General features: G+C 48.7%; 1 protein-coding gene across 1 annotated transcript; it reads left to right on the forward strand.

Annotated features, from left to right (window-relative positions):
• The first annotated feature begins 224 nt into the window (after positions 1–224).
• On the forward strand, positions 225–8,428 carry prdx2 (peroxiredoxin 2). The gene is made up of 6 exons (XM_088932068.1): positions 225–279; positions 2,554–2,669; positions 3,434–3,587; positions 6,317–6,439; positions 7,749–7,879; positions 8,023–8,428. The coding sequence occupies exons 2-6, from the start codon at positions 2,567–2,569 to the stop codon at positions 8,106–8,108; spliced, it is 597 nt and encodes a 198-aa protein (XP_088788194.1). The 5' UTR covers positions 225–279; positions 2,554–2,566; the 3' UTR covers positions 8,109–8,428.
• The last annotated feature ends 3,640 nt before the right edge of the window (positions 8,429–12,068 follow it).

Below are 12,068 nucleotides of genomic sequence, written 5' to 3' on the forward strand. Positions count from 1 at the left end.
GTTTACAATTTTTCCCATATCAATGTTCTCTCGCTTTTCTGTAGGTGAAATTACCAGGCCTAATTTCAGAACATTATTATTATTATTATATTATTATAATTCTAGATTCGTCTTGAAATGCGACCCGGCGGCACTCTCGCGAGAAGTGGAGTCGGCGGGTTTATCGTGAGGTCACCGGTCACAAGCTCCTCCTCCTGCTGCGGAGTCAAGTGCGAGACCAGAGTGCTGTCTTGTGGACGCGAGAGCGCACAGCTGTTCGAGACCTCAGAATAACAACTCGTGAGTGTCCATTGCAGAATGACATGAGATAACACTTTGCATGCCCGGTTAAATTAAGCGATTGCAATTTTGCGTTTTATGCAACTAGCTGTGTGTGTGTGGGGAACGAATGCATAGTAAGACTTGATTGTGTCGGGTGGCTTGAGCTCAAGAAATGAATGGAGGCGGGCTCTGTCTCCCGCTGTGCTTCATTTTATTCCTTTGTAGAGTGGAGTATTATTGAATATGTCGTTTCTATCTTTATACGTTCCATAGAGTCGAATGCCGTAGTTTAGTCACGACACTTGCTGTGCTGTCTCTTGCATTTGCCATTTATTTGAGAGTAGAGGCTTATTTTCCTTTAGTGCATACTGCGAGCGGAATATGTAGCACAAATTCCGAAGCGGATTTATTAGGCGAAAATGCGAAACGAGGACAATGAGCTCTTTTGATGCGTTTTGCTGTGTCAGAAGTGAATTGTCTAACTTATCTTGCAGTGACCGAGCCACAGCTCACTGTGATGATAAGTCTTCCTTGATATCCGATATATTTCGCCCTGCCTTGAAGTCTCTCTATACACTTATTTTCTAATCTTCGTGAAGAGCGCCTTTTGTACTCTGGACACAATTGTCTAGACTTTTGTTCTAACCGGTGAATGGGACGCAGTAATTTAATGAGAGAGGCGCATTAAGTTTCTCAATTTCTCAAAATCATCTGAAAGATAATCGTAGTTTTTCATTACCTGATTAAAAAAGTTTCGGTTCATGCGCTTTGTTTGTCTCTTTCATCGGAAAAAAACCGACTAATCTGGGGGCTCCCCACTCTGTTGTTGGGGATCCTTTCTTATGCTGGTTTACACCCCAGCAGCGCTGTAAATCACCAGCGCTGATTGATGCCTCTTAGTTGACCAACTATCTAAACACGCGAGCGGACAACTTGTTTCTGCGCTCAATACGCGTTTCAGAAATTCCCTGTTCAATCCCCGTACTTCGAAGGCCGTTCGCGTTCACAACTTCAAACTGTTTCTCCTCAAATGTAGGGGCCGTTTGTGCGTGACCAGCTGCTAATAGGTGATTGATTAAAAGTTGATTTTTGACAAGCGCTCGCAGCATGTCACGTGTCAAACGTCCACACTGGGCGTGTTTTTCCCCCGTATCGTCTTAATCAGGTAATAGCTGAATGTGGGGGAGTCTGAACTTCAGGGACTGGGACAGGGTGGAAGTCTGTTATCACCCCCCGGGATTATTTAAACGTGCCTTGAATAAAAAAATAGAAATCAATTAACCACTCATCAGGAGCCCTGCTGGAATGAAATCCAGAGAGCACATGGGTGCCCCCAAGGACTTGCTCCTCTTTATATCCGGCTGTTTCCAAAGCCGGAGGCCCAGGGGAGCTGTAGGATTAGTGACTTGCATGTGACTATGGATTTCTGCGCAGCTCTGTTGTTTTAAATGGGGTGCGGGGGTGACGGGTGTTCATCGCCCCCCTGAAGGCTACGAGGGGCGTGTGCGAGCGTGTGGCGGGACGGAGACGTCTCGGGGGGCCCTCGTGTGCACCCGCGCCCCACCTCCCCCTCCTGTGTGCTCTGTTAGGCTCGAGGTGCTCTTGCCCCCCCACTTGATAGAGCCAGTGCTGGGAAGGGGCAGATCTGAGCGTGGGGAATTCTTGAGAAGAACAAGAGGGAACCCCCCCCTCTGAATTACCCCAGCCAGTTCCTCTTGCTCGAGCGAGGAAGAGGAACGCGTACAGCTGCACGGCACTCTTCCAGGAAACTGCCACGGGTCTTTTCTTACGTCAGCAGTCGAGACTGGTTTCTCTGGGCCAGTGTCCCAACCAAATTTCCCCCTGGCCTTTACCGATCATGGCCTCCTAATAATCCCCATGTCTGAACTGGCTTCATCACTCTGTTCTCCTCCCCACTGAGAGCTGGTGTGTGGTGAGCGTACTGGCGCACTATGGCTGCTGTTGCATCATCCAGGTGGGGCTGCACACTGGTGGTGGTGGAGGGGATCCCCATTACCTGTAAAGCCCTTTGAGTGGAGCATCCAGAAACGTGTTCAAATGATGAAACTGTGGTATAAAAGGAATCCGGCTGGTCAGCCCTTGTCGAACGGGTGCAGAAGCTGTGTCCCCCATCTCTCCCAAGACCTGTCCTAGCTGAGCTCTCGCATGCTGGCTGATCCTCCTCAGAGGAGACTTGCCTTGCGCTGTCTCGGTATTCCCGGTAAAGGCCAGCATTCCAGCGCTGGATTGACACCACCACCACCCTGCGTCTTTTTTTTTTCCTCCTTGCAGCTTGCCAGCTGGAATGTCTTCTGGGAACGCCAAGATCGGGAAGCCCGCCCCCCACTTCCAGGCCACGGCGGTGGTGGACGGCCAGTTCAAAGAGATCAAGCTGTCGGACTACAGAGGTAACGCGGCGGCGGCGCCGTCTCTGCGCCGGTCCCCCAGGGGCGCAGTCGCCGACAAGCACAGCCGCGTCTCTCTCACGGCGTCTTGGGCTTTTGAGTTTCAGAGCCTTTTTTTTTTTTGCCCTGCGTTTAACTGTCATGTTTCACCACAGGTGGAAGTGAAACCAGCCGAAAATACTTAACCACCAAGCTACTGTTCTGTGAGGCCCGAGAGAGGTGGTCTTTATCAAATGAGCAGCCTCTCTGTCCAGGAAAGAGCTTATGTTTTTGTTCGTGATGGGGAAAACGCGTCCCTCCGCCCGGAGTAGATCTCGTTGCGGCATTGGGAACCGTCAGGAAAAAGCCAGATAGGATTCTGGGATTAATTACCTCATTAATTGCCTAAAAATGCAAGGCAGTCCACCTACAAACCCACATGAGTTCTGTCAGCTTTCAAAGCGTCTGGTGCAGAATCGTCCTACTGTGGGATTTCCCCCTAAAGGAGTTTTTTTCCCTCTTTTCTCACCGCTCGACTGTCATGTGACGTCCCGTCAAGAATCGGTCTTGCTTCACGGTTTAATGTTTTTGTCCCCTCTTTCGCTCTCTCTCTCTCTCTTCCAGTATGCAGCAGGGATGTGTTTATCTTCAAGCTGTGTAGGGTTTTTTCAGTGAGGTTTTCCCTGTTCCAATGCCTGTATAATGGTGTTAGAGCAGTGGGTCCCACTCTGACACTCACTCTCTCTCTCTCTCTCTCTCCCCCTCCTCTAACGGCTCGCGCGCACCAGGGAAGTACGTGGTCTTTTTCTTCTACCCCCTGGACTTCACCTTTGTCTGCCCCACGGAGATCGTGGCCTTCAGCGACCGCGCCGAGGAATTCCGCAAGATCAACTGCGAGGTGATCGCTGCCTCCACAGACTCGCAGTTCTCTCACCTGGCCTGGTGAGTGGGGGTCCTGGGGGGGGGTGTCGGAGCTCTGCTCGTTCCCTAACCCCCTTCCTTGCTCTGCAGCACAGATATCGGCAAGGCAGCCGGTCATAGCCCTGCTTCAGTACAGCTGGGCTCAGAGCTGAGGTGTGTTGTAAAAGGCATCAGCCAAGACAAAGAAATGAGTAGAAAAAACAGGACTTTATTTTTGACATTTTTCTGCTGGAGACACCAAGCAATTTGGCTCTTTCCCCGAATCCCCTCTGTCAACTCACTGACCCCCAGTCTTATCTCGTGTGACGCATACCGTACAGTATTTCACCTAATTTTGTTTGTTTCTTCTTTAAAAGGTCTTATTTGTGTATCACTCAAAGAGTGATTTATTTCGTTACTCAAAAATGCTTAAGAAAATCACTCGTGCGCGCGTGTGTGTATATTAGTGTGTGTGTGGGAGTCGCATTCTCTTTTGTGCACAGCAGTAAACCACCCTCTGACTGGGGGTCTGATCTGTTTTCTAGGTGCTACAGTACATCTCTCAGCTGCAATCTCTTGTCTAAAGTGCTCTTTTGCTTTTCGTCGGTGCAGGTGAAAAAGAGCTCCCGAGTATGAAATGCTGTACCTGACGTAAAATGCGTTGTGTGCTGTGCACACTGTTGGGATCAGTATAGACTGATGTGGACGCTGTGTGATCCACTACATGCAGCACAATAACTGTGGAGAGATGGGTGGGGTGGGTGTCGAAACCTCCCAGGCCTCGGCTGTGCCCGGTGCCTTATCCTGGCGCTGGATGGCTGTAGATAGTGCAGCTTTAAGGTGGAACTCGTTATGACAGCCGCGTCCCCTTTTCTAAAAGGCTCGGCGCTCCGTGGTGTGTCTCTCCCAGCCCTGGGCCTTATCAGCCGCAGACAGGAGAGCCTGGTGGCGAGCCCGTCACTGATAGGTCCCCTGGGTGTGCTGCCCCACCGTTAGAGCCGTTAACAAGTTAAGGGCATCTCCTTGCTGTATCCGTCAGCAAGGTACTGTAATGTATCCTCCTTGTCCTGCCCAGCTGAATGAGAGTGTCAGCATTCAAGGGAGACTGAACAGATGACGCACCCTACTGAGCAGGGTGATTTCCCCTGATTGCTCAGTAGAGTGGTAACTACATGTCTTAACTGTCCACACGCGTCCAACACTGCTTTCCTTTTGCTCACTTTGCACTTTTAATTTATTTAATGGCTTCCATTTCTTTAACTAGTGAATGTCCTTGTTATACCTGTGAAACATCAGGGTTAGGGACCAAGAAGTTGCAAATATAGCAACACAACGTGCGTAGAGTTACTTTCCCCATAAGAACAATGTCAACATTAAGGCTCTGGGACTGTAAGAATGTTAACTTTACCCATACAACTTAATGCTAGATGTTTTTTCCATAGGAATTAATGGAATAAAGATGGATTAGGGACCAGAGGTTACTGTTTCACTTGTAGCTGCCCCCAAAAAGTCCAGGTTATATATACTCTAGATTTATATAGAGAAATTAATATTCATAAGGAACAATACAATTTGCTTGAGATACGTTCCCAACATACAATTCAGACAAGGGTATATACATTTAATGTACAGTAGCTGTAAAAAAAACAAATCAAAATAGCGTCACCAGCTCCTTTCAAATTGTGGTCTCGTCAAACCCCCCCCCACACGCTGTTCACACATTTATACTTCGTGACCACTGGTTGGATCAGTGACGTACTGCGTGGAGGTAAGAACGCAACGTTGATGTTGCAGCTCAGAGATTCATAATCTACGCCATGAGCAACAGCAATGTGTATGAGAGGAATTTTTCATGTTAGATTTTACTCTGCACAATTCTTCATTTCTGGAACAAAATAATCCATGAGCCGCTGATGTTGTTGGCTTTTGGTGCTCTGAAAATTGATGGAAGTCCTGGAAATTTTTAGGTCCAGTTACGGGAATCGTGATCATTATAAGTGTGCAAGGATGAGTAGAGGAGAGACGTATAACAGGGACTGCCTATGTTACCACACGTTCTACATCTCAAATTGAAAGTCTCAAATTCATTCTTGGGCGACACAAGGACCAGTGAGATCGGACATCCCCCCATGACTGTACACATTACGATACAGAGCAAACGCTTCACTGAAAGTATGAAGGCTTGACTGTTTTTGTAAATTGTTATTTAATGCTTTTGCATTCTTAGCGCTGCACAGTGAACCCTCTGTTTGAAATGTATCCAGGGGAGATAAATGAAGTGGATTGTATTGACTGCAGGCTTGAGACTGTTAGATAAGGCACAGAATAGGCACAAACTACCCCTCTCGCCACACTCTGGCAGCCCAGAAACCCTCTTGTCTGAGAAGGTTTCTCAGTGCAGGTCTGTGCTTCTGCTAGGAGTGGGCCATACAGACAAGCCAGGTGGCATGTGAAATTGCTAGGTCTCGGCTTGCCCACAAGCCCTGAACTGCCCTTTCTGATGTGCCAGAGCTGGGAGCTCATAAATTTCGGCTGTCGGGGCGACTGAGTCGAATGAGGGCGAGTTTAAACTCTACAGAACCGCGGGACCCATCTGCCACTGAAGTGCTTCAATCAGGCCACTCAAGTCGGGATGAGGTGAAAGAACACTCAGCCCAAGTGTTAACCTTCGGGATCCTGGATACAATAAAGCCCCTCCAGTACTTTAATGCAGGTGTGTTTACAGGTGTGTCAGGATGTTGTTGACTCCCCCCATCCTTGTTTCCTCCCAGGACCAACACCCCCCGGAAGGTAGGGGGTCTGGGAGCCATGAAGATCCCCCTGGTGGCCGACCTGACCCAGTCCATCTCCCAGGACTACGGCGTGCTGAAGGAGGACGAGGGGATCGCTTACAGGTCGGTCCGTCTCCCCGCTGGCATCGGACCTCAGTACGAGGGTTCGAATGACCCTGCCTGGAGGGCTTGATGCCTAACCTGTCTTAACCCTGAATTTAGTTGCACATCAGAGATCTTACATTGCATCATTTACTTGTATTCTCAAGCACTCAAGAAATGAAATTCTCCCTGTTAGTTTGTCATTTGTTTTGCTCGTATTGGGTGGTAGGTTTAGACAGGACGCAGAGAAACGCAGGTCAGGATGTGCTCCACTGCACATGGTAACGTGGCTCCACTGTGGAGCACAACTGGCCCAAATGGGTCTCTTTTTAAAAGCTGCTGAAACACTGGATAACTAGGACTGAAGCAAGCAAAGATGCCTTCTCTTACAGATGAAAGGGGCGAGGAATCTGCTGGGCCTTATCTTCAGATTTATAATTCAAGACGGCATTTTAGCTGGCTTGCATGATTGCAGTATCTTGACCGAGAATACGCAGACTCTGCCCTCGGCATGCAGAAAACCCAGTGGTTCACCTGCTGGCCTCTGCACATATGGGGAGTGTGCGTTTGTAGGTGTCTGTACAGGTTTTGCGTCCTGAGTGCACTCTGCCTGTGGCATTGTCGTGCATCATCACCGATTCACTCCTGGTCCTGGAGTGCCTCAGTTCATACAGTAGGTAGTTTTGTAGGTGACCTATAATCCTCAGTGACTAAAGACCTGGAAACAGTGGGAGTAAAGATCTAAATGATCATCCATCTGTTTTGTAAACACGATGCAATTCAGAGTCGTGGAGGAGCTGGGACCTATTCCAACAAGAATTAAGCGCAAGGCAGGATGCAGTGGGGATGGGAAGGGACGCTGGTCCATTGCAGGGCACACAAATGCCACACGCACTCACAGCAGGGCCACTTTTCCCGGGAGTCAATTAATCTTCCAATAAGACTTTGGACTGTGGGAGGCAACCGGAGCACCTGGAGGAAACCCATGTAAACACGGGGAGAACATACAAACTCCACACAGACAGCCCCAGGAATCGAACCCAGGGCTCCAGCACTGTAAGGCAGCTGTGCTACATGAACACTTGATTCTAATAGCCCTTGCGAGCCCAGGTTGGAATGAAATCCTGATGCTGCTCCGAGCCTCTGGCACCAGGCGTGAATATCAGGGATTGAGTTCCCTTTTCCTGAAGCCCGTGTCCCCTTTCACTTTTCCGGTGCCTGTTGTCTGGTTACAAATTCCTGGCTTGAATTTTCCGAGACTCCTCTTCAGTCTCTGTGCTCTCTCTCTCTCTCTCTCTCTCTCTCTCTCTCTCTCTCTCTCTCATCACAGGGGGCTGTTCGTGATCGATGACAAGGGCATCCTCCGCCAGATCACCATCAATGACCTGCCGGTGGGGCGCTCGGTGGACGAGACCCTGCGCCTGGTGCAGGCCTTCCAGTTCACCGACAAGCACGGGGAAGGTGAGGACGAGGGGGGGGGGGGTTGGTTCCACACGAGCTCTCCGATCTTGTCCGATCATGACACGCATACCACGGCCCCTGCAAGCCAGCGCAGTCCCACATGCCCCAGCCTGAGTTAATGCTCGTTTTCCCTCGTGTTGCAGTGTGCCCTGCAGGCTGGAAACCGGGCAGCGACACCATCGTCCCGGACGTTCAGAAGAGTAAGGAGTACTTCGCCAAAAAGGAATGAAAGGGTCTCATCTGTGCCGTCCTGCGCCCTTCTTAGGTTAGGATCCCAAGCACTGATGTTTTTTTTATTATTGTTCTACATCACCCCCTCGCCCTTTGAAGCACTAATGCTATCTCCCAGGGCCAGCCACAGCAAGCGTCTCGTTTTGTACCAGTTCTAATAAGCTAAGCGGGGCTTTGCACAAAAGCTCTGACTCGAACCATGTTTTGCGTTTTTGAAGAGTTTCTTAAGAATGGGAGAAGTTCCTGTTTCCTGTGTTACCCCCCCCCCAAAAAAAAAGTTTGCTGTAGTTTGTGCCCAAGTAAAAACAATTCAATCCGCATGTTTTCTGTGTTTTTCTTCTGGGATAGAGGTTTAGAGGTTAAAGCCAATCCAACGGGTCGAAGGGAGATTCTGTGACCACTAGGGGGAGCCATGAAAGCACCAATTCCTCTGCACACCGTGCCTCATTCTGCATGGTCAAGGGCTGTCCAATTTTAGTTGGAACTACAGGGCTGGTGTATCTGAAGATTTTGTTGTTGCAGTTCAGCTCATTAACTAATTACTGGCCTGTTAAGACCCATTTAGCTCCTTCAGGTAATACTGCTTTTAAAAAGCTAGAAAACCAGGACACCCCAGGACTGGACAGGTCATCTGTATGTCAGTGTCCCCCCACCCTTGTGCCTCCTGCATTTTGTCGCAGCTGAGGTCTTGATTCATTTAACACTTAAATGACAAGATTGTTAACCAGTTTTCTGCACTTGGGTCTCCCGTTTCAGAAATCGCTTAATGCATTGTATTGTTGACAAGAAGCATAACAAACCGATTTCTTCCTGCTGATGTATTTACAGAACTGGGCCCAATGATGTTAACCTGACAACAATAGGCCTTCGTAGTGCTGCAAGGGGCCCTGTTTCCTAGCACTGCATTCGTGATGATCTCTAGCCCTAATGTTCAACATCTGGAGCTCAATTTCAAAAGCAAATAGTAATATTAATCATACTAGTAAGTAAAACAGGAGGCACAGGGATATTCCAGGTACAAGATTGGGAAAAGATCAGAAATGCATGGATGTGTATGCATCCCATCCTATTAAAATATGTGCCACTGTTCTAGATATGTGAAATATCTCTATCTGCTGTTACTGGTGTGATCTGTGTCCTGGTTCCCAAGGCCTGTTTGGAATATGATGCTAACTGGAGTTCACTGCTATTTTGTCAGGGGGAGCCAGAGCGTTGTAGGTTTTATAGCCTATAATAAGGAACCCCAGCTTCTCGATGGCTTCCCAAACAGTGGTGATTAAGGCCAGTCAGGTCCCTAATTGATTCAATTAAGTAATTAGCAGCTCAAGTGGGAATGACATGATCCTCTCCAGGTTGCAAAGTAAGGATTGTGGTCTGGAATGACTTGAGTCAGTTATCATCCCCTTTCTCCCACTAGGGGGCACCAAATGCTAAAGTAAAGCTCTGCAGAGGTTTGTTTCTGGGACAACTTGATATGTTTCAGGAAGTTTTGTTCAGCGTCCCAGAGCTTTAGCGTCCTCTATTTTCTGTCCACATCTTCCAGTTCAGGGTCACGGGGAAGCTGGAGCCTAAAGTAGCAAGCTACACGCTCAAGGCAGGGTACCCTGGATGGGATGCCAGTCCATTGCAGGACAGACACGCACCCACACTCACAACAGGGCCAGTTTTCCCAGAATGTCTTTGGACTGTGGGAGGAAACCAACATGAACATGCAAGCTCCACACAGACAGCACCTCAGAGACTGAAAACGGGGCCCTAGTACTGTGAGACAGCAATGCTAACCACTGCACCACTGTGCTGCCCTCTTTAGCTTCAGTTCATCATAGAAACAGTTTTAAACAAGGGAAGGCTGTTTGGCCCATCTAGTCTGGGGGGTAGTGTGTGGCTGAGCACCTCAATACCAGCTGTTCCCATTGTTTTTACTTAGCATTGTAGCCAAGCTCTTCACTGAACCCCCCACTGATCCAGCAGAACCTCTGCAGCTTTGTTTCTGTTCCAAGGCTGGAGATTCTAAGACAAACACAATAGTCAAAAGGCAACTTCCTACAACTGAAGAACGTTCAAATTAAACCTATTATTGGGTCTGATTATTTGATTGAGTCCTCGGGTAGAACAAAAACTGGCAATGGGATGGGGGTCCCCAGGACCAGGATTGGGGACGCCTAGTTTGAAATTTGAAGTGAGAATACCAGCAGGCCGTAGCTCACAGCAACCACAGGAAATCATTTTTCTAGTCTGGACAAACGGATGCTTTCAGGTTTTCCTGTGAGACAGGATGGATTGGGGCTCTCCTGATCCAGATCTGGCCACTGCTGGGACAGGCTCCACTCACAGTGTATCTCATGATGCTGGAAGACGGGGGAGAGGTAGCCGATCGCGCCTTTTCCTCAGTGTTGTGTTATCAGGAAAAATGGCCAAAGTTGAGTGACTTCAAATGAAGCATGCTTATCAATTCAAATGCCTATGGTGCCTTGCTGAAGGCAACACCAGACCTGGCTAATGTATCACTTAAGATGGTCTCGAGCATTTGCAGGCAGTGGCTGGTAGATAAAAAAAAACAAGAGGAAGCACAATTCTGACCACAGGAATCGACTGGAGCAAAAGTGACAGAAGGCAGATTTCACATCATGTGAGAAGCCCACTGATTTGATCCTGTGCCACATTACAACTGTAATTATCTCTGGAGATGGACTGACCCACGTTCTCTCATTTATTGTTAGAGTAGTATTTAAAGCTCTGTGTTTAAACTTCCTGGAATGCTTACAAAGCAAAACACAAACGTCTCGGAACATATCAGTACAAACAAGAAGCTGCCTCTTTGTTGCAGATGTGGCAAAAGCAAAATTAGAATTACAGCACTGACTCTGGTGGCTGTGTACTATGAAAGCTTGTGAGGATCCACAGCCAACAACAATAATAATAATAATTGCTTACACTTATATAGCGCTTTTCTGGACACTGCCCTCCAAGCACTTTATAGTTCATGGGGACTCCCCTCCACCACCACCAATGTGCAGCCCCACCTGGATGATGCGACGGCAGCCATAGTGCGCCAGCACGCTCAACACACACCAGCTATCAGTGGGGAGGAGAACAGAGTGATGAAGCCAATTCATAGATGGGGATTATTAGGAGGCCATGATTGGTACAGGCCAGGGGAAATTTGGCCAGGACGCCAGGGTAACATCCCTACTCTTTTCGAGAAACACCCTGGGATTTTTAATGACCACAGTGAGTCAGGACCTCAGTTTTACGTCTCATCCAAAGGACGGCGCCATTTTACAGTATAGTGTCCCTGTCACTATACTGGGGCATTGTACTGCGCATGTCCAGACAGACTGCAGGGTGAGCGCCCCCCTACTGGCCCCCCAATACCTCTTCCAGCAGCAACCTTAGCTTTTCCCAGGAGGTAAAATCTTCCTAATAAAATTTAAAGCGCTGCATCAATGGCTTAAGAACAGCTTCTACCCCAAGGCAGTGAGCATCCTTAAAAGCTAACTGTGCAGTGCCCCAGGATCCAACACACCTCTGCACTCTGCACTTTTGACCTGGCTACCACATATTTATTGCTCTGTTTGTTTATTGTCTGTACATACTGTCACTATTTGTAATTTACTGTACTTACTGACCCTGCCCAGCCCATTCTGCTGGAAGAGGGTGTGGAGGCTCCTTCAGATTAGCTGGAGTCTTGAGCAGAGAACGGGAGTCACGCAAGCCTGGCTGGAGCAGGTGTAGCTGCAGGAGATCAGGGAGGTCCAGTGGGTTTTAAAACAGGGATGGGCAGTCCTGTTTCTGGAAGGCTGGTGTGTCTGCAGACTTTCATTCCAGCTCAGCTCTTAACGAGCTCAGTCAGCTCATTAGTGGCTTAATGGGGACCCCATTGCTCCCAGCTCTTCAGATGCTGCTGCTAGAGCACCTGCAGACACACTGACCGCCCCTCCGGGACCAGGACTGCCCA

The sequence above is a fragment of the Atractosteus spatula genome, chromosome 14 (genome assembly GCF_055471065.1).
Source record: "Atractosteus spatula isolate fAtrSpa1 chromosome 14, fAtrSpa1.hap1, whole genome shotgun sequence".
In the NCBI taxonomy this organism is placed as follows: domain Eukaryota; kingdom Metazoa; phylum Chordata; class Actinopteri; order Semionotiformes; family Lepisosteidae; genus Atractosteus; species Atractosteus spatula.